At 41.4% G+C, this 18,407-nt stretch overlaps 2 protein-coding genes across 5 annotated transcripts in view; both read left to right on the top strand.

The window, feature by feature from the left end:
- The window catches only part of Hnf4 (Hepatocyte nuclear factor 4), a 92,138-nt gene that overhangs the window by 49,494 nt on the left and 24,237 nt on the right, over window positions 1–18,407 (top strand). The gene's annotated exons all lie outside the window — the stretch shown is intronic.
- LOC135701311 (uncharacterized) overlaps window positions 1,051–18,407 on the top strand; it is a 71,232-nt gene continuing 53,875 nt past the window's right edge. The window contains exon 1 of the mRNA XM_065222069.1: window positions 1,051–15,879. Within this exon, the coding sequence (XP_065078141.1) occupies window positions 5,603–6,148 (546 nt within the window). The 5' untranslated portion in view covers window positions 1,051–5,602 and the 3' untranslated portion in view covers window positions 6,149–15,879. The remainder of the gene's footprint in view (window positions 15,880–18,407) is intronic.

The following is an 18,407-nucleotide window of genomic DNA, read 5'->3' on the forward strand; positions in this document are numbered from 1 at the left end:
ACGCTGTGCCAATATGGTCTAGTTGTTGCACTACCAGGAAAAAAGCACTTCAAAGGATTCAGAATAAAGTTCTGAAGATGATTTTGAAGTAGCCTCCCTCCCTTGGCTAGTTTTTGCACCTTGCTGTTGGTGGGCGGGCTTAATTTCATGCTTTATAGTGGAGTGTTGGAGACGGTAGGTTTATGGTCGGCGTTGCTGGCTCATGCCGCGATAGAATGGCGCCATGGGCAGGCAATGGGGATTACTAAGCTTCCCCTCTCTGATAAACCACTGCATGAGAGAACCAAAGATCTAGTCTAGCAGTGATAGTATCACACTTGTTACTCCTTTTATTGAGAGCCGCGTCGTAGTACGCTTACGTATAGGCACTGACGTTGGGTGTGATACTGGTGGGTTTTGTCGCAAATCACTCTTATTTTATTTGCTTTTTACGCAGATAGATTTATTTGGGTTTGCAAGGGAATTATACTATTGAAATATTTCAGAAAGTGCCCATCAGTGCTCCTTCTATTTGCATGACAAGCTTTCATTGTTGTTTTCATTGAGGTATTACTCAGAGAACAATGTTAAACACTATTTTTGTACATGGTATTGTAACTAATATTATATGTGCTTCATTTTGATTTGGGATAAGTGTTTGAACTATGGCTCGGGATTTACACTGTGGTGTGCTTCTGTTGTGACATACCCATATGTATTTTTGTGGTGCGACATAGTGGAAACGAGAGAGCGTAATTGGAACATATCTATATATATATAAAAATTAATTTCTGTCTGTCTGTCTGTCTGACCCTTATAGACTCGGAAACTACTGAACCGATTGGCGTGAACATTTGTATACAGGGGTTTTTGGGGCCGTGCAAGGTTCTTATGATGGTTCGAGACCCCTCCCCCTTCTGTAAGGGGGGGCTCCCATACAAATGAAACAGAAATTTCGGCATAACTCGAAAACTAATCAAGCAAATGGAACCAAATTAGGCATGTGGGGGCGAGTGGGGGGGTATAAGGAGATAATCATATGGGGTAGCCCCTTAGATAATAGGGGGGGGGGCTACGTACAATATAGCATGCTTTTTTTTTAAATCGGCGCATAAACTCAAGCTAATATTGAATCCCGAGCAAGACCGGGCACACTCAGCTAGTACCCTATATAATTTAAAAATCAGCTAGGAAACTAACTTCAAAATGAAGCATTTTTGTCACATGAAGGTGTTACCTGGGTCGAACTAAGATATAATAAATAGGTATAGGCTTAAATCAAAAGTACTTGAAACACGTTTAATTTTAGATTACAAGCACAAGTGCAGGTACTTAATAAAGCATGGGTTATGATTGATTAGGTGAATTAGAGCTTTTAATAATTTATTAAATTAGACTAATGAGATATCATAATCATCAAATGAACTTAAATAAGAAACTTCAGAAAGTCTAATGACATTAAGTAGATGAACAAAAGAATTAGGATGCGGGGGGTCCGCTTAGGGAGGTAACTAACCTTTAAAGTTGTAGAATAAATCTTCTTATTTAGTCTTGAACTTTAAAAAGAAAACGCAGGCAGACCAATAGCATTAAGCAGATTCACAAGGAGAGGAATAGTTTAGGAAATAAAAAAAGGAAAGGAATGTGACAATTAATAGCTTTTAAACTTTTGGAGGTATTGCCCTGAGTTTGTTGTACTTGATTACTATATTATTCTCTCAATGCGCGAAATCTCTTATATATGCGGTTAAAGCATTTGAGTTAACTTATTTCTTAGTGTTCAAGTACTTACATTTTTAAACAGCAGTCAATGTTAATCTATGTATGAACTAAACCCTACGTAAAATCGATCTTTCCTTATGTGGTATTGATGCATGTTTAACTTTTCGTGGCTGTCGGAATCAACGCGTCTACGTCTACGGAGCTTACGCAGAAGTGATTCGCAATGCGGTAGATCTCAGCAAAAGTTTTTTTTGAGCTTCTGTAGTATAGAATTTGTTAGGTACGGTCGCGAAATCTTGAAATGATTGATACGTGCGGTAAAATAACTAAATTGAAACAAAGCTCAACAGTAAAATAAGTAGAATATTTAGGGAGGAAACCAAAATTAATCAACTTGCCAACATAGGCTATCACATTTATTTTGGTGGCACTCTTTAAGTGATAATAAGTTGTTTTTTCTCTACGGTTGTTTCGCGTGGCGTTCACAATTTCCGCGATGTTCGTATCTTACGTAATTTAGATGTTTAGCTATAAACGGTTTCACTGACTCGAGGTCGTTCCTTAAGCGGTGTTGGTACAGGTTAAACCTTTGCCGACTGTCGGATTCAACGCGCCTACGGCTACGGAGCTTACGCAGAAGTGATACGCAATTCGGTAGAGCTTGTCAAACGCTTTTGAGCTTATAGAATTTGTTCGGTGCGGTCGCGAAATCTTGAAATGATTGATACGTTCTTTAAATTAACTAATTTGATACAAAGCTCAGTAGTAAATAAGTAGAAACCAGGAAACCAAAATTAATCAACTTGCCAACATAAGCTATCACATTTATTTTGGTGGCACTCTTTAAATGATAATAAGCCTTTTTTTTCTCGCTTCGGTTGTCTCGCACGGCTTTCGGAATTCGCGTGGTTTTCGTAACTTACATAATTTAGATATTTCGTTCGAAACGGATTTACTTATTCAATCGCTTTACTACGCGGATGTATCTACGCGCACACGTCACAGCATTTTTTCTATAACTATCTTGAAACAATACATACGGAATCCAGTGTTCAAGCGGCCAACATAGGCTAGTCCTTCTGCTGTATTGTCAAAGATAGAAGCAAAATTTATTCAAATGGGTCAAGTCTTGAAAATTAAGCTGTCACGCAGCTCCAGCTTGATACCCAATAACAAAAAAAAAAGAAGATGATTTTGAAGTAGCCTCCCTGGTACAGTACTACCAAAGTACATAGAATGTCGAATGTTGAGACTTTAGAACAAATATCCAACAAAATAATTAATAATTTCAGGTAATAATCGTTGCAATCCTCAATTGCAACGATTAATTCCCTTTATACTTAGATAAGATTTAGTTTTAGTTTTTAGTTTTAAGATTTCAATTGTTATACTGACAAGCAGGTTAAACAAAACTGAATTACCAAGCAGGAACAATGTAAAAACACTTGGATATATATATCATAACAATTAAGGCTGGTAAGTTACTGTAGTAACTGGAGCACCTAGGTTAAAATGAAATGTTATTTATTTTGATTTTGGAACAAAAAAAGAGTTAAAAAAAATACAATATTCACCTTGGCTGTTGACAGTAGGAACTCCGGATGGTCCAGCGATAGGCTCTTCGGGTGCGGGTTTATACAGTTTGAGGTAGCAATTTCTACATATGAAGGAACTGCCATCTAATTTAACTTTTTTCATCACCGCATGAACTTGAAGAGCTTGGGTAAGATTCCTCTTTAAACAACAACAAGAACACTTAAAATTCATCGTTTATAAAACACTGGCTGTACAGAATATCTTTGGATTAACAGAGCTTTTGTTTCCTTACTGATTATTTCACTTCTCATTTTTAAATATACCACCATGCATTGTACCTACGAACGAACACCTAACCTACCAAGTTTTCTGTATGATTTTAGCATGTGCTTTGTCTAGGTAGCTATTTACTTGTTGAAGTATTCACTTTGAATAAACAAGCCTATAAAAGCAGAAGCAGAAAATTGATATGGATTATACGACTATGTCAGCTATGTCCCAATGTAGACGCAGGGTAATCGTATTGGAGTAATGAGCGAAATTTCTAAACATGATAATTTAAAAAAATCGCAACTCAAAAATGAAGGAAAATACATCGCTGTTTTTTTGATATGTTGTGTAGAAAAGCCTAAATTTAAAATATATATATATAAACGTATTACGCCCATTGTCTACAAACCATGAAAACCATAAAAAAACAAACACAATCAAAGTTTCTTCCAATTTTCAAAATATTTTATATTTTTTCTGAAAAGTATTTTTAGTAACCTTTCATTTGATATTTTGGTCATTCAAATCGGTTCAATGGTTCAAAAGATATGATATAAAAAATGCCATTTTTGGAAAAAATAGAAAAAAAAAATCGTTTTTTTGGACTACCCTAGCATGGAAATGGTCACCCTAATGAGAAAATAAAAAATACGGGTCTAATATTTTTCGATAAGGAACAAAACTACCTATTGTTATGAAATTCTGAGGACCACTATATCGTTTTGCTATGGAATGGATTGGAATATATATATATGTATATTAGACCTGTTCATTTTGTTGGTGGGGGCGATATTTATATACGCCACCACTGCGACACCAACGATAAGTCGACAAACCAGTCGACGAACGGGAGAGAGGAAAAAGAGTTAGTAAAGAACAGAAACGATTTTCAGTTACTTTTGTACCGACCGCGAATAAAGTTTTTTTTCGTACCGAGCTCCGTGTTGCGTTTTCTTTTCTGACGCGTTCACCCGAGTTTCTGATTGCTGGTCGATCCCGTTTTCCCACAGATGACCCGAAGAAAAGTGGTAGTGCGATTTTCCCCCGGGACTGAACATTTTCTGCGAAGTGAAAATTCGGCGTGGGGAAGCGGAGCGTTGAGTCACTGGCGTTGGTTTCGATAGCGTCAGTGGTGTACGGTTGGTTGCCTGTGTGCGTGTGTTGCTCGGTCGTGAGACGGGTGAACAGCAGCAGCTAGAGTGAATTCGCGTGCGTTGGTTGAGGTTATAAACGAATGAAAAAAAAGTTTTCGTCAGTGAGTTCGAGCAAAATCGAAAATGGCTAAGAAACATGTGTTATTTCCACGCCTCAATAACCAGAATAACTCGACGTGACAACTGTGGATGGAGATGGTGTTAAAGCGGGATGAATTGTGGTTCGCGGTGCATGACGCGAAGCTGACACCAGTCGCTCGCGCTTGGACGACAGCACACCAAAAGGCGTAACATCGTGTTGTTTTGTGAGGATAGCCAGCTAAATTTGATCAAGAACGCAAAATCGGCCGTGCTGAAGAAGTTTCACAACAAAGCCGAGATGACATCCCGTGTATCGCTGCTCAGAAGGATCTGTAGCCTGAATATGACGGAAGGAGAAAACGTGGAGAAGCACCTCTTCGAGCTGGAGGAGTTATTTGACCGAGTGGAGTGTGTCGGTCAGAAACTAGAAACACCATTGAAAGTAGCGATGATTTATCGCAGCGTCCCGGAATCATATGGCGGATTGGTGACGGCGATGAAAAGCACTCACACACACTAGCGAATCAATCTTCGAAAAATCTTCAATTATTTCTCGCATCTACTTGCATCGCACATCATCTTTTTGCAGGAAATCTTCAGAATCGTCATCAATCTTCTTTCTATCTACTCAGTGTGCGTGCAGCTAACCACAGCAAAACACAATTTTTCCTGCACCGTAGATAGAGTCGCCCCCTCGGTTGCAGCAGGATAAGAAGAAAGAAGAAGATTCCAGAAGTGACAAGAAGAGAAGTGCGCGTAAAGCCAAACAGGCTGTCGAAACGGAAAACCCGATTTGCTTCACGGTTGGAAGCAATCGGTGCAGCGGTTCGTGGTACGTGGACAGTGGCAGCTCGAGCCACATGACGAACGAGAAAGCCTTTTTTCGGGAACTGAATGAAAATGTGAAGATCGATGTTGTGTTGACCGATGGATCTGTGACCAGATCGGCCGAAATTGGCGAAGATATTGTGAAGTGTGTTGATAATGACGGCCGCGTGAGAGACTTTACCTTTCAAGAGGTGTTGTACATGCCGAACCTGGACAGTAGTTTGTTGTCGGTTCGGAAGTTAACACAAAAAGGACTGAAGGTGGAATTCGGCGCGTCAAGGTTCACAGTGGTGAATATGGAAGGAGAAGTGGTTGCAGTGGCAGTTCTTAGTGGAAACCTGTACGAGCTGAGCGTGGTACAGGATGCACGGCTGAGCAAGGAGGCTCGGCATTCGGAAAGCTGCCAGCACACATGGCACCGGCTCGAACGGGGAATAAACGATGCCAAGGTTCAGGAGGAGCAGGATGAACAGCAGCAGATTCAGGAGGAGAATTCGGAGTTCGAAGAAGAATTTTATGGTTTCGAAACCGAGGAAGAAGATCCCGTCGGCCGAGCCGTTCAAGATCAGAACCATTAAGCTGAAAGTTGTTACAGCAGTTTTCGTTGTTTCAGTCTCGAGATACAAATATTATAAGCCGTAAATTACCTTAAAAACATAAAATTAACTTGAAGCACCTCTAAATCGACACCGATCTTGCTGAAAATTGGCAGAGAAGTTCAAATTAACATGATGAACAGTAATCACGGTTGACCCGGTGCATATATAGTGACCTACACAATACCCTGCAAAGAACCTGGTTCCCTAACAAACAAAACAAATGTGTAAATATCTTGCCGTGCGGATCTATTTGCTTGTTGCTGAAGGAAGTTTTTCTGCTACTTAACGCTACACCTAACGCATTACCTACCAATTTTCAATCATTGCAATGATTGTTGCATTGTTTGGACCCTTCGGGTAATCCGGCTTGGATATCAAATTGGAAAAAAACCTCTTTGCCTTCGCATAACGATAGGAATCTGCTTGGAAGTCGATCGGGAGAATACATCTAAATTTATTTTTATTTATTCCTCTTTGATCCTTGTTTGGACCCTACACGAGGTAATCCTGCGTAATAATCCCGTAACGTGACTAGATCACCTTTTTGTGGTACGTTACGGGATGTAACATCTACCACCGCTTCCTAGTCCTGACTAGGACAAACTGGAGGGCCAGGATTTTTCGCTTCCTTGCGATGAACGCAAGAATAACAACTGTATCAACACCAAATACTTCATCATTTCTTATAGTGATGGAGTAGTTTTTTTTTTCTTTTTTTATTATAGTCACTTTAATACTTTTGGGTCATTCGTGACTTGTCCGGGGTGAGATTTAAACTCGTGACTTTGGCGTGAGAGGTATAGGGGGCCGGGGTCGCCCCCAGTAAAAAGGGTGTATTCGATAAAAATGGCACACACATATTTACTCACCAAAAATAAACCGATTATCGGATTTTCTTGAAATTTTCAGGGAATGAAAAACTACTCCCATCCCGAATGCTCGCACCTTCCTTTTCACTCCACCCATCACATTTTGTACAACCGATTTTCCCAGTTTTTTCTTCAACTCCAGCTCTGTTTTAATAGTTTTGGGATGTTTGCAAAGTTCCGTCTTCATATTTGCCCAGAATTTTTCAATTGGGCGAAGTTCCGGTCAATTTGGTGGGTTCATATTTTTTGGCACAACATTGACTCCGTTGGCTCGGTACCACTCCGACACGTTTCGAGCGTAGTGGCAGGGTCCTAGATCAGGCCAAAACAAAGTTGATCCTTTGTGCTTCCTTATGAATGGTGAAAGACGCTTCTTAAGGCACTCTTCCGTGTAAATCGAAAATCCTCCGGAACATCGAACTTAGACTTGGAAACGAAATATTCTTGCTCAGAAAGTTGACGGAAGTCGACTTTGAGGTGAGTTTCGTCATTCATCACGAAGCAACACGATTTGGTGAGCAGCTTCGTGTAAAGATATTTTGCTTTTCATTCCGGTTCAGGGCTTTTTGCACCTTGTAAACATGTAACCCAGCACGCTTCATGGGTTTCTGCACAAAATCGACTGACACCTTGGACTTTTTAGCGACATCTTGAATTGACATGTGTGGACGGTTCTTGAACTGTTGCACCACTTTCCTGGCCATTTTACTGTCCATTGGACCACTTTTACGACCAGTCTCTTCATACCTTCGGGCACTCATACGCTCCTTGAAGGTTCTTATCGTACGAGGCACAGTTTTATTTGCAATTCAAACTTTTTAGCCATCCATCGGTGGGATGCCTCAGGATTTTGATTGTATATAAGTGCACAACACTTTTTTTCGGACAATTTCTTGTTTCGAAGTCATGACTGGTACTACTGTATGTATAGTAGACTGATGCAAAATTTAACTTTTTCGCTCCACAGTGCTTAAATGGTTTCCAATCGGGTCGTGATTAGCCTCCAAAAGTTACAACTCATTTGGTTAGAAACAGACTTCGCACAAACCATTTGAAGTTTACATGTAAATTACTATGGGAAATCTCAACTTTTTGTTCATTGCCTTCTAGTCTTTTTCCGTATTGAGCTGCAAAACAGCTCGATAGCTATTCTTATAGAAAAGCTACAACTTTGCTGAAGATTATTTCTATGAAAAACGAGACAGGAAATAGTTATTAATTATTTAAGAGATTGGTAAACTTATGACATGATCAAGCAGCTGCTCTGTAGGCAACACTGTATTTTGCAGTGTGACATAGTAGCCATAATTTTTGTGTCCTATTCAACGCCCCAGAAACACCAATGTTGCCTGCTGAGCAGTTGATTGAGCATGATCATAAGACATCAGTGCATTGAACCATTAATAACTTTCGATCCTTGCATTTAATAAAAAAGTAGTTTTCAACAAAGTTGTAGCTGGGAAAATTTCCTACAAGTGCAGTTGAAAACTTTTGAAGAAGACTGATATGGTAAATTATTAGATAGACATGAACAAAAATCTTGGTTTTACCATAGTAATTCCCATACAAACTTCAAATGGTTTGTGCCATCTCAGTTTCTCACCAAATGGGTTCAAATTTTGAGAGGTTAGTCAAGATCCGATTTGGAATCGTTTAAGTACTGCGGAGCGAAAATTTCAAATTTTGCATCACTCTAATGTATAGCTATGAAACTTGGCAGATGTTAACAATACACTACACTCATAAAATTCGACACATTTTTATTGGCGAATTTCCATGTAAAATTCCACATGATTTTCATGTGTCCACACATAAACAGAATCCACTCAGAAGTACATATTAAATTTATGAGTCAAATGAATAGTATGTGTGGTTACACATGAATTGTATGTGTACACATAACAACTATCTGTACGACACATATATATCATTTGCTTATCACATTGCAAAAATTCATGTGTGGGACACATAAAACTAATCATTGAATTTTTATTAGTGTATGAATAATATTTACTCAAATTTTCTGTTTTTTACTCATACGGTTCAAAAGTTATAGAAGATTTTCGGTGTGCCATTAATATCGAATTCACCTTTTAAACTAAGCGGCGCTGGTGGTGTTGTGGTAAGTGTGGTTGCTTCTCACCCCAAAAGGCCTGGGATCAATCAACCATACTTTTTATTGCATGGGAAAAAATGATGAAATTTTGAGTAAAACTAGTTTATAGTGTAATTTTTACATGTGCAAAATCTCGTGGCAATCTGTTAAGTGGTTATCGAGATGGCTTCCTAGCAAGAAGTGCTTCGACAACAAATTATGGGAGCGGGTCGTGGAAAATCCATGCCAGTTCCACAGGTGGATCGCGGAACAGTTTGGAATCGACAATTCAACCGTTTTCCGTGTGATAAAATCGTTCAAGGAGACCCAGACGACCCAACGGCAAACTTGCAGCGGAAGAAAAGCGAAGACGACCGACCCCGTGAACGCAAGGAAGGTGAGGGATTACTTCAAGCGCAATCCGAACCTTCATATTCGGGACGTGGCCAAGAAGGTCAATTGTACCGTCTGGTTCGTCCAGCAGACAATGATGCTTGCCGGACTTCATGTCTTCAAGGAAAGGAAGGCGCATAACTGAACCGATAAACAGAATACATTGGCCAAATCCTGCGCCAGGAAGCGCGAGTGGTTGGTGTAGCCGAAATGCATCGTAATGCACGACGAGATGTACATTAAAGCGGACACCAAGCAGATCCCCGGCCTGGAGTTTTTTGTCGACAAGTCCTGCATGGATGTTCCGGAGAAGTTCCGGAAGAAGAAGGTCGATAAATTTGCCAAAAATTTGTACTTAGTGCGGCAGCCGATCTGTGAGTGCGGCAAATTCAGCAAGCCGTACATAACGACCGGCACCATCAACGGCCAAATATATGAAGAAAAATGCTTCCAGAAGCGCCTGCTGTCCTTCATCCAGTCCCACGAAGGTAACACTGTTTTGGCCGGAATTGGCATGGTGGTCGTGAAACCGGTGATAGCGTGGTACGAAGCTAACGGTGTTGTTTTTGTGCCTTTGCAAAAACATAGTTGATACGTGTTTGAGAGTTTCAAAAATATCCGACTTAAAATGAATGTTTGGTGATAATGAATTTTTTTCGAGACAGTCTTTACAATTGATCAAATTGCTGGCCTCTGTGGTTTTATGTCCCGAACAGAGAAAAACCCTGTTTGGATATCGTAATATATAGTAATCTGCTTGGAAGTCGGTTTGAAGAAACTTTATTCTTCCGCCATGGCGCCTGAGCGCTAAAGAAAAGAACAATATCTCTATAAACCTTTTCAGGAGAAAATCATTTAAGCAATCAATTTGATATGCTCACGAATGATGAGAATGATCCAGCATCCAGGCAACATTCGAATAAATTTTCCCGGTTTAATGCCAAAACGAAAAGGTCTACTCTATTGTGGTAACAACTTCCGATTTCCATACTCTTTGTACGGAACTTTTGAACTTTGTTAAATTCAAGTTTTCACTTTAAATCGGCCGTCGGGGTGAATTCCGTGTATTGGCTGAAACCTCGGACAGATTCAAACGTCTTCTCAGGTATCTTACTCTGAAGCAACAACAGTTTTTTTTTACTTTCGAAGCCAACTTGAACGTCTGTCTAGAACGACTTGTCTAGAAAGGTCTGCCCAGTGGTGAATCCCTGGATCGGATCAAAGATTAATTGACAAAATTACCTGGAGCTGAGCCAGTCCAAGTAATCAAATTGAAAATCTCACCCAGTGCCGTAAGTGACATGGTTGGGGTCACGGAACAAAAAATGATGCATGCCAGCTAAATGCATGAATTGGGTGATTTTTATCACGCAAAGGACTTCTGCCCTGTGAAGGAAGGTCCTAAAAAATTTAAGTGTTCAAATTGCGGTGAAAATCAAAATCTATGTTTTTGGGAATGCAAGACTCGCAAAGCGATCTTACAATCTCGTACTGAGCGACAGGTAGGAAACGCTCAACTTTCCCAACCAGGTACTAGCTCCTTAACTGTTAACAGCGGCCAGCGAGGAACAAATTAAACATTCGTACCCGTAGCCGGGCCGTAGGTACAGACAGTGCACAATTCTTCATAAATACCCGCTACTAACAATGTTCAGCAAGTAAAGAAAACTACCTATTCTGACATCATAATTCTAACCAAAACTTAAATGATCTTAATCAAATTAAGACATCGATAGGATTACTGATAAGCTGAAAACTTACTCCAAGTTTGATGCAATTCAAACTGGAGTTAAATTTGCAAATAATATAGACATGACCCTGAAGTCATTTCGAAATCTGGAAGTGTGTTTGCAGTACCATTATTCATATGATAACGGTAGTGTTTACATGCGGGGCTTATTGTATGTGAAAGTAACCTCGGAATGGACGTGAATTACCAGGCATTCTTAAATGGGTTGCTGAATCTGCAGTAGAGCTATCGCTTTCTAGCTCCCGGACTAAACTTGCTTTAAATTATTACATCAAGGATTGTTGTAAGCAAATTTCTTCCATAATACCACTGCCGGCAAGTGGGGGTTAGATTGAACACACACACACAATATAGACATGACCCTGAAGTTCAGTAATGGGTTTCAAATTGTTGAATATTTTGTATTTGAATTGTCGATTTCTTCAAAATAATATGGACGAGCTTTTAAATGTTTTACGAGTTCATAACGTGCATATTGCTGATATAACTGAAACTTGTCTCAAACCTTTTTTACCAAATAAAAATAGAACATAATTATTCGGTGTACCGTAATGATCGCCTTGATGGAGCTGGTGGTGGCGTTACCATCATTGTTTATAGGCGTATCCCATCAAATTCTTTCTTCATTTGAAACCAAAGTTTTGTGAAACTTTGGGAGTTTCTGTCGAAACAACTTTTGCACAACTTACGTTTATTGCTGAATCTACGCTCTTCACCTGGAAAATAATAAAATGTAAATTAAATATAAAATACAACCACACTATAAAATTATATCAACCTGATATTTCTCTACCTTGAATTGTAACCACACATTCATCCGCACTCACTCTTATGTACACTCGTTATCATGCTCTAACACTCGTTATCATACATTCTCATCCCTGCACAATGTAAACGAGAGATCGAAATATAATTTAGTTACTATCAGACCAGCAAAGCCATCGTACGTTTTCCACGCTAGTCCGAAAATATCACCGTCGCAAATTTTAATGTCGGTGTAACTTGCCGGTGGGCAAGTAGTTTCCCGAACAACATTATTGGTGCCGAAACCCGGGAGTTGTGGTCCCGGATTGTCGTGTCGGTGGCGCATAGGACCGTGTCCGCGAGTGTACCACGCTTATCGTCGCGTTTTCGTGTCGTCCACGACGGCAAGGTGTATTTTATTCAGCACCTATTGTTTGGCCCAAAAGCAACCACGTTGTTAATTGTGTGTCGCCATCGAGAACGATCGAGAAGAAACCATTGTGACCATACAATAGTTAGGCAACAACCACGTCGCTTAGTGTTTTTGACTTCCCACGGACGGAGTGTTAATTGTGGTACGAAGAGGATCATTCACTGCCAGGGTGTGAAAATAAAGTACCGCTTCTGGTCGAAAATTCACGTCCCGCTGGGTGGATCTGGACTTTTCTGCGGTAGATGTAATCAAGTGGAAATGCTGGTGCACGTCCGAATACGGACGCCATCGGTGTTTCCAACCTACAACTGCTGTCGATCGCACTGGTGTATGCTCATCGTTTACCGGTGGATATCGTCGTTATCGCCGCCATCATCATCACTGCTCACGGCACGTAAGAAGCCGTCATAAGGTAACAATTTTCCATTTTTTGTTAGGGAATCATGGCGCCGACCAAGAAATTTAGTAAGGTGGCTAAATTAAAGACGCTTTACCGCCATCGTTCGAACATTGTAAATTCGGCGGAGGTTATCCAGGCCTTTGACGATGCGTATGTCCCGGATCAAGCTAACCAACTGCCAATAAGAATTCAGCATTTAGATGAAATGTGGCGCGAATTCCAAGCGATTCAAGACCACATCGAAGACAGATGAGCCGGATGAGGAATTTGGTGAAGATAGGCGAGAATTCCAGAATCTTTACTACGCGGTGAAAGCGTCCCTAGCAAGCAAGGTTCCTCCATCTCCTCACCCGTTACTACCACCGGCAGTTAGAAACCCCCAACTCCCATTGTCGGTGCCAAATCTCCGTATCCCTGAAATAAAGCTTAAGGAGTTTTCTGGCAATTTCGACGAGTGGGAATCTTTTAGCGATCTCTTTACCTCGCTGATCGAGTCAAACCCGTAGTTGACCATGGTACAGAAGCTGTACTATCTGCGAGCTTCAGTTATTGGCGAAGCTGCCCCCATGATTTCCTCCCTCGATATTATCGCTAACAATTATCCGGTTGCATGGAACTTGTTGAAAAACCGGTTTGACAATAAGCACATGCTGATAAAAAGGCATATGGCTAGCTTGCTTTCTTTTTTTTTTAAATTCTTTATTTAAGAGATTTTTAGCCTTAGGCTAGTTCATCTCTATAGCTTGCTTTCTATTTCTCCCCTAAAGAAGGAAACAGCGACCGGTCTGGTGGATTTGGCAGATAAGTTCAACCGCCATGTCCAGCTTGTGGATAAACTCGAGGACGTCGAAGAGCACTGGAACTTGTTCTTGGTCGAACGGTTGAGTAGCTGTCTCGATCCCACATCACTCCGTGAATAGGAGACTCAATCGGCGGGGAACGACAAGCAAACATACAAACAAATCCTCGAATTCATCCAAAAGAGATCACGCATCTTGCAAACCCTACAGCTCTCCCAGCTTAGCAGCAGTTTTCAAATCGAAAGTAAGCCCAAGCCTTGTGTGTCTTCGGCTCACGTGAGCACTTCGAGAAGTGCCAGGTGCATCTGTTGCCAGCAACCACATTTACTTTTCCTGTGTGACAAGTTCCTAAAGCTCACGAACACCACACGAACGGTTCGATCTAGCCAAGAAGCATAGCCTCTGCATCAATTGCCTGAAAGGGGTTCATTTGGCGAAAGACTGCTCCAGCGGTGCATGTAAAACATGCGCAAAAAAAAACACCACACGTTTTTGCATCTGCCATCGCTAACAACGTCTACAGGCGGATCTGGCGGCCGTCAGTCGCTGCCGGTATAACAAAGCTCTTTCGCGGAATCGAACCGCTTACAAAATAGTCCACCGTCACGACTCGGTTCGGTACAAAGCTCTCGGTCGGTTGAGCTTTCGAATACCTCACCACTCGTGTCGTCGTTTCGCGAATTGTCGTCCGCTCTCGGTTACGAACTTCCCTCGTCGTCGGTAGTATCGTCCGCCTCAAATTTGCCTCCTACTGCCTGTCAAAGTGCTGAGTTAATCCAGCGGTGAAATCCCAACACCGTGCTACTTTCTACCGCTGTGATTAAGGTCCTGGATGCGGACAATAAGTACCAGTACGCTCGTGCACTCTTGGATAGTGGATCCCAGCCCAGCTTCATCTCGGAAGCACTGTGCCAGAGACTTAACTTGAAGCGGACGAAGCTCAACTCTCCGGTCAGTGGTATCGGACAGTCTTTGGTCAACGTACACTACGGCGTAACTATGTCGATTGCCTCTCGTTTTGGCATCTTCATATCGAGCCTCGAATGTTTGGTCTTACCAAAACTTACGGATTCCACGGCATCTTCAACTTGCGGATCCGCAGTTCAACTTCAGCCAAGGAGTGGATGTAATCATCGGCGCTGAGCTTTTCTATTCTTTTCTGGAAAATCAGCAGATTAGTCTCGGTACGGATTATCCAATCCTTAAAAAAAAACCGTTTTCGGTTTCATCATCTGCGGCAAGGTCACGGAACAAACCGCCACGGGAGTCGTCGTGCAGTCCAGCCATCTCTGCACCGACGAGTCGCTTGATTCTCAGTTGGAAAGGTTCTGGGAGATTGAGAATCTTGACAAGAAAAAAATCATTCATTCCGAACGAGCAGTTCTGTGAGCAACATTTCCAGAAAACTGTCTCAAGGGACAAGGATGGTCGTTACATAGTTCGTCTGCCGTTGCGGAAAGAGCTGGTGCCCCTTATGGGTGATTCATACACTCCTGTACTTCGTCGATTACTGTCGATGGAGAAGAAGTTTGCAGTTGAACGCAAAACACCGCTCATGGAATAATGCTCAAAGTAAATCCAATTTTGATGATCTGTTTGATGATTGATCTGCAGGTTTTTTTTTCCTCTGTTCGGGACATAACACCACTGCGACCAGTAATTTGATCTATTGTAGTATATCCCGTGTCCTTAGTTTAGTGCATGTCGTATTACTCCATCACTATTGAGAAATGATGAAGTATTCGGTTTTGATACAGTTGTCATTCTTGCCTTCATCGCAAGGAATCGATTCTAACTGAATGGTTCCGCTATTTATACACTTCGGAGTTGGAACACCCTCCAAAGGCGCGCCCCTTTGTCAGTCAAAATTGGATTCCTTAACAACAAAAACAAGCTATGACACCGATAATGACCATGCATCAGAACCCTAGTCTTAACCACTTCAAACTAGGGAACAACGATTAGAATATTAGGAATCACATAGGTGAAGACTAACTAACTCATTTTTTCCTTGTTTCAAGATCATCCTCGGTCCAGGCAACCCGAGGACTTATCACTATCAACAAGGCATAAAAAAGTAACAAGGACTAAGATGTGTTCCTTTGATTACTGAAAAATCCTGTTCCCCTAGTTTGAAGAAGTTAGGACTAGGAATCGGTGGTAGATCTTACATCCCGTAACGTACCACGAAAAGGTGATCTACCCACGTTACGGGGCGATCTGCAGGTTACACTATTCAATATGCAAACAGCCCTTTGATCCTAATATTCCTTGCAAGCCAAAGATATGTTAGAAAAAATGCTCATGAATCTCTAACCAGGGTTGAAAATTCTCTGGGGAGAATCACCCGGGTGCAAGAGATATCATTCTCTGGGGTGAATCTCTGCTTGTCTCCTCGGAGATTTTTCCTGGCACCACTGGAGAGATTGTTAGACACAGCACGAGAGAGTGAGAATGTTGACAGTTCACTGTTTGTCTGTTTATACACTCACTTCCATGAGAAAGATGGCAGTGCAAATGCGTTATTGTTTCTCCAAAGATACCGGCAGGGCTTGACGGGAGTGAGTGAAAACATCAATAAGAATGGTTGAAAAACGTATACAAGGGGACAAAGTGCAATGTTTTTTCACGAAGAAAAATGTGCGGTTTGAGGACGGTACCGCAAAGGTGGTTGTGAATGTTGTGCTTTGCAGGGCAAATGGAAAAACATTCAAAGTGGTCACGGTATTCAACTTGAAGCGGCATCTAGATCGCTGCTACTCTCTACATTTTCGCTGCAGCTGGTGACGGCATTCCAATTGCCTTCCTCTCGACACATTTCATCGACGACATTTGTCAGTCAAAGACCTCATGCTCCGGCGTTTCATCCACGTTGGCACACTCCGAACAGAGGGGTGACACTGCGTGTCCAAACCGATGCAGGTACTTCCTGAAGCAGCCGTGGCCAGACAGGCACCGCGTTAGGTGGAAGTTGACGTCTCCGTGTTTTATGTTCACCCAGGTCGAAAAAATCTGTATTAGTCTACGTGTTCATCTACCGTTATCCACCGTGTTCCACTCCTGTTGCCACTTAGCCAACGACTCCGCTCTCACAACTTTCCGTACTCTTCCGGCTTCTCTCCACCTGTAGCACTCGCTGTCCTCCGCCAGGGTGACGCCGCTTTGAGGTTATGGCATGCCTCCGACGGTGATATCTGCCCGCTGTACCGCTTTACAGTAACTGACCAATAGCACTTCCGTTTTACGATGGACTATCTGCAGCTTCGCTCCTTGCATCCAGTTACCAATCATGTCGATAGCCTCGGTGCGCTGATGCTCTTCCCGTATTTGCATTTCCAAAAGGTGTACATTATTATTTCACTAAATTTTAAAATAATTGGCTTCATACGTTACGTTAATAGAAAAGGTAACCTTTAAAAATCTTTGTATGCAACAAAATAACAAACAAAGTCTTCATCGGGGTGATTATCCCCCGTGAAGCAAACGAATTCTCTACGGTGCTCCCTAGTGATCACTCATACGCACCGGTGTGTTGGACTGGTGGAGGTGCGAGGTCAGAAACTGTATTTGTTTGCGAAGTGGGAGAAGTGGTAGAAAGTGAAAACAAAATAAAGATCTCTCGGGTGAGTTTGCTTTTGTCATAGTGCGAGGTGTCTTTTCAAGTCATCACCCTACTCACACTGATGAGAATGGCATCCCTGTCTCTAACTACTTCTATAGTTGAAGCAAGAGCTGCCTATTAAAATCGATTCGATTATAATAGACGATGATCTTCCCTCCCCTTGGCTAGTTTTTGCACCTTGTTGCTGGTGGGCGGGCTTAATTTCATGCTTTATAGTGGAGTGTTAGAGACGGTAGGTTTATGGCCGGCGTAGCTTGCTCATGCCGCGATAGAATGGCGCCATGGGCCGGCGTAGCTTGCTCATGCCGCGATAGAATGGCGCCATGGGCAGGCAACGGGGATTGCTAAACCCTCGCTGATGAACCACTGCATGAGAGAATCAAAAATCTAGTCTGGCAGTGATAGTATCACACGTGTTACTCATTTGTTTCAGAACCGCGCTGTAGTACGCTTACGTATAGGCACTGACGTTGGGTGCGATACTGGCGGGTTTTCCCGCAAATCCCTCTTATTTTTTTTAAATTTTTACGCAGATAGATTTATTTGGGTTTAAAAGGGAATTATACTATTGAAATATTTCAGAAAGTGCCCAACAGTGCTCCTTCTATTTGCGTGCTAAACTTTCATTGTTTTTTCTTTGAAGTATTATTCAGGGAACAATGTTAAATACCATTTTTCTACATGGTATTGGAACTAATCTTATATATGCTTCATTTTGATTTGGGATAAGTGTTTGAACTATGGCTCGAGATTTCCACTGTGGCGTGCGTCTATTGTGACATACCCATACTTATTTTTGTGGTGCGAAATAGTGAAAACGTGTGAGCGTAATTGGAGCATATACCTTATATAATTTAAAAATCAGCTAGGAAACTAACTTCAACGTGAAGCATTTAAGTCACTTGTAGGTGTCACCTGGGACGAACTAAGATATAATAAATATAGGTCAAAGTCAAAAGTACTTGAAACACGTTAAATTTTAGATTACAACCACAAGTGCAGATACCTTATAAAGCATGGATTATGATTGATTCGGTAGATTAGAGATTTCAATTATTGATTAAATTTGACTAATGTGATGTCATAATCATCAAATGAACTTATATAAGAAAATTCAGAAAGTTTAATAACA

This window comes from Ochlerotatus camptorhynchus, unplaced genomic scaffold (genome assembly GCF_037179485.1).
Source record: "Ochlerotatus camptorhynchus isolate MF236.1 unplaced genomic scaffold, CSIRO-AGI_Acam_v1.1 ptg000155l, whole genome shotgun sequence".
Lineage (NCBI taxonomy): Eukaryota > Metazoa > Arthropoda > Insecta > Diptera > Culicidae > Ochlerotatus > Ochlerotatus camptorhynchus.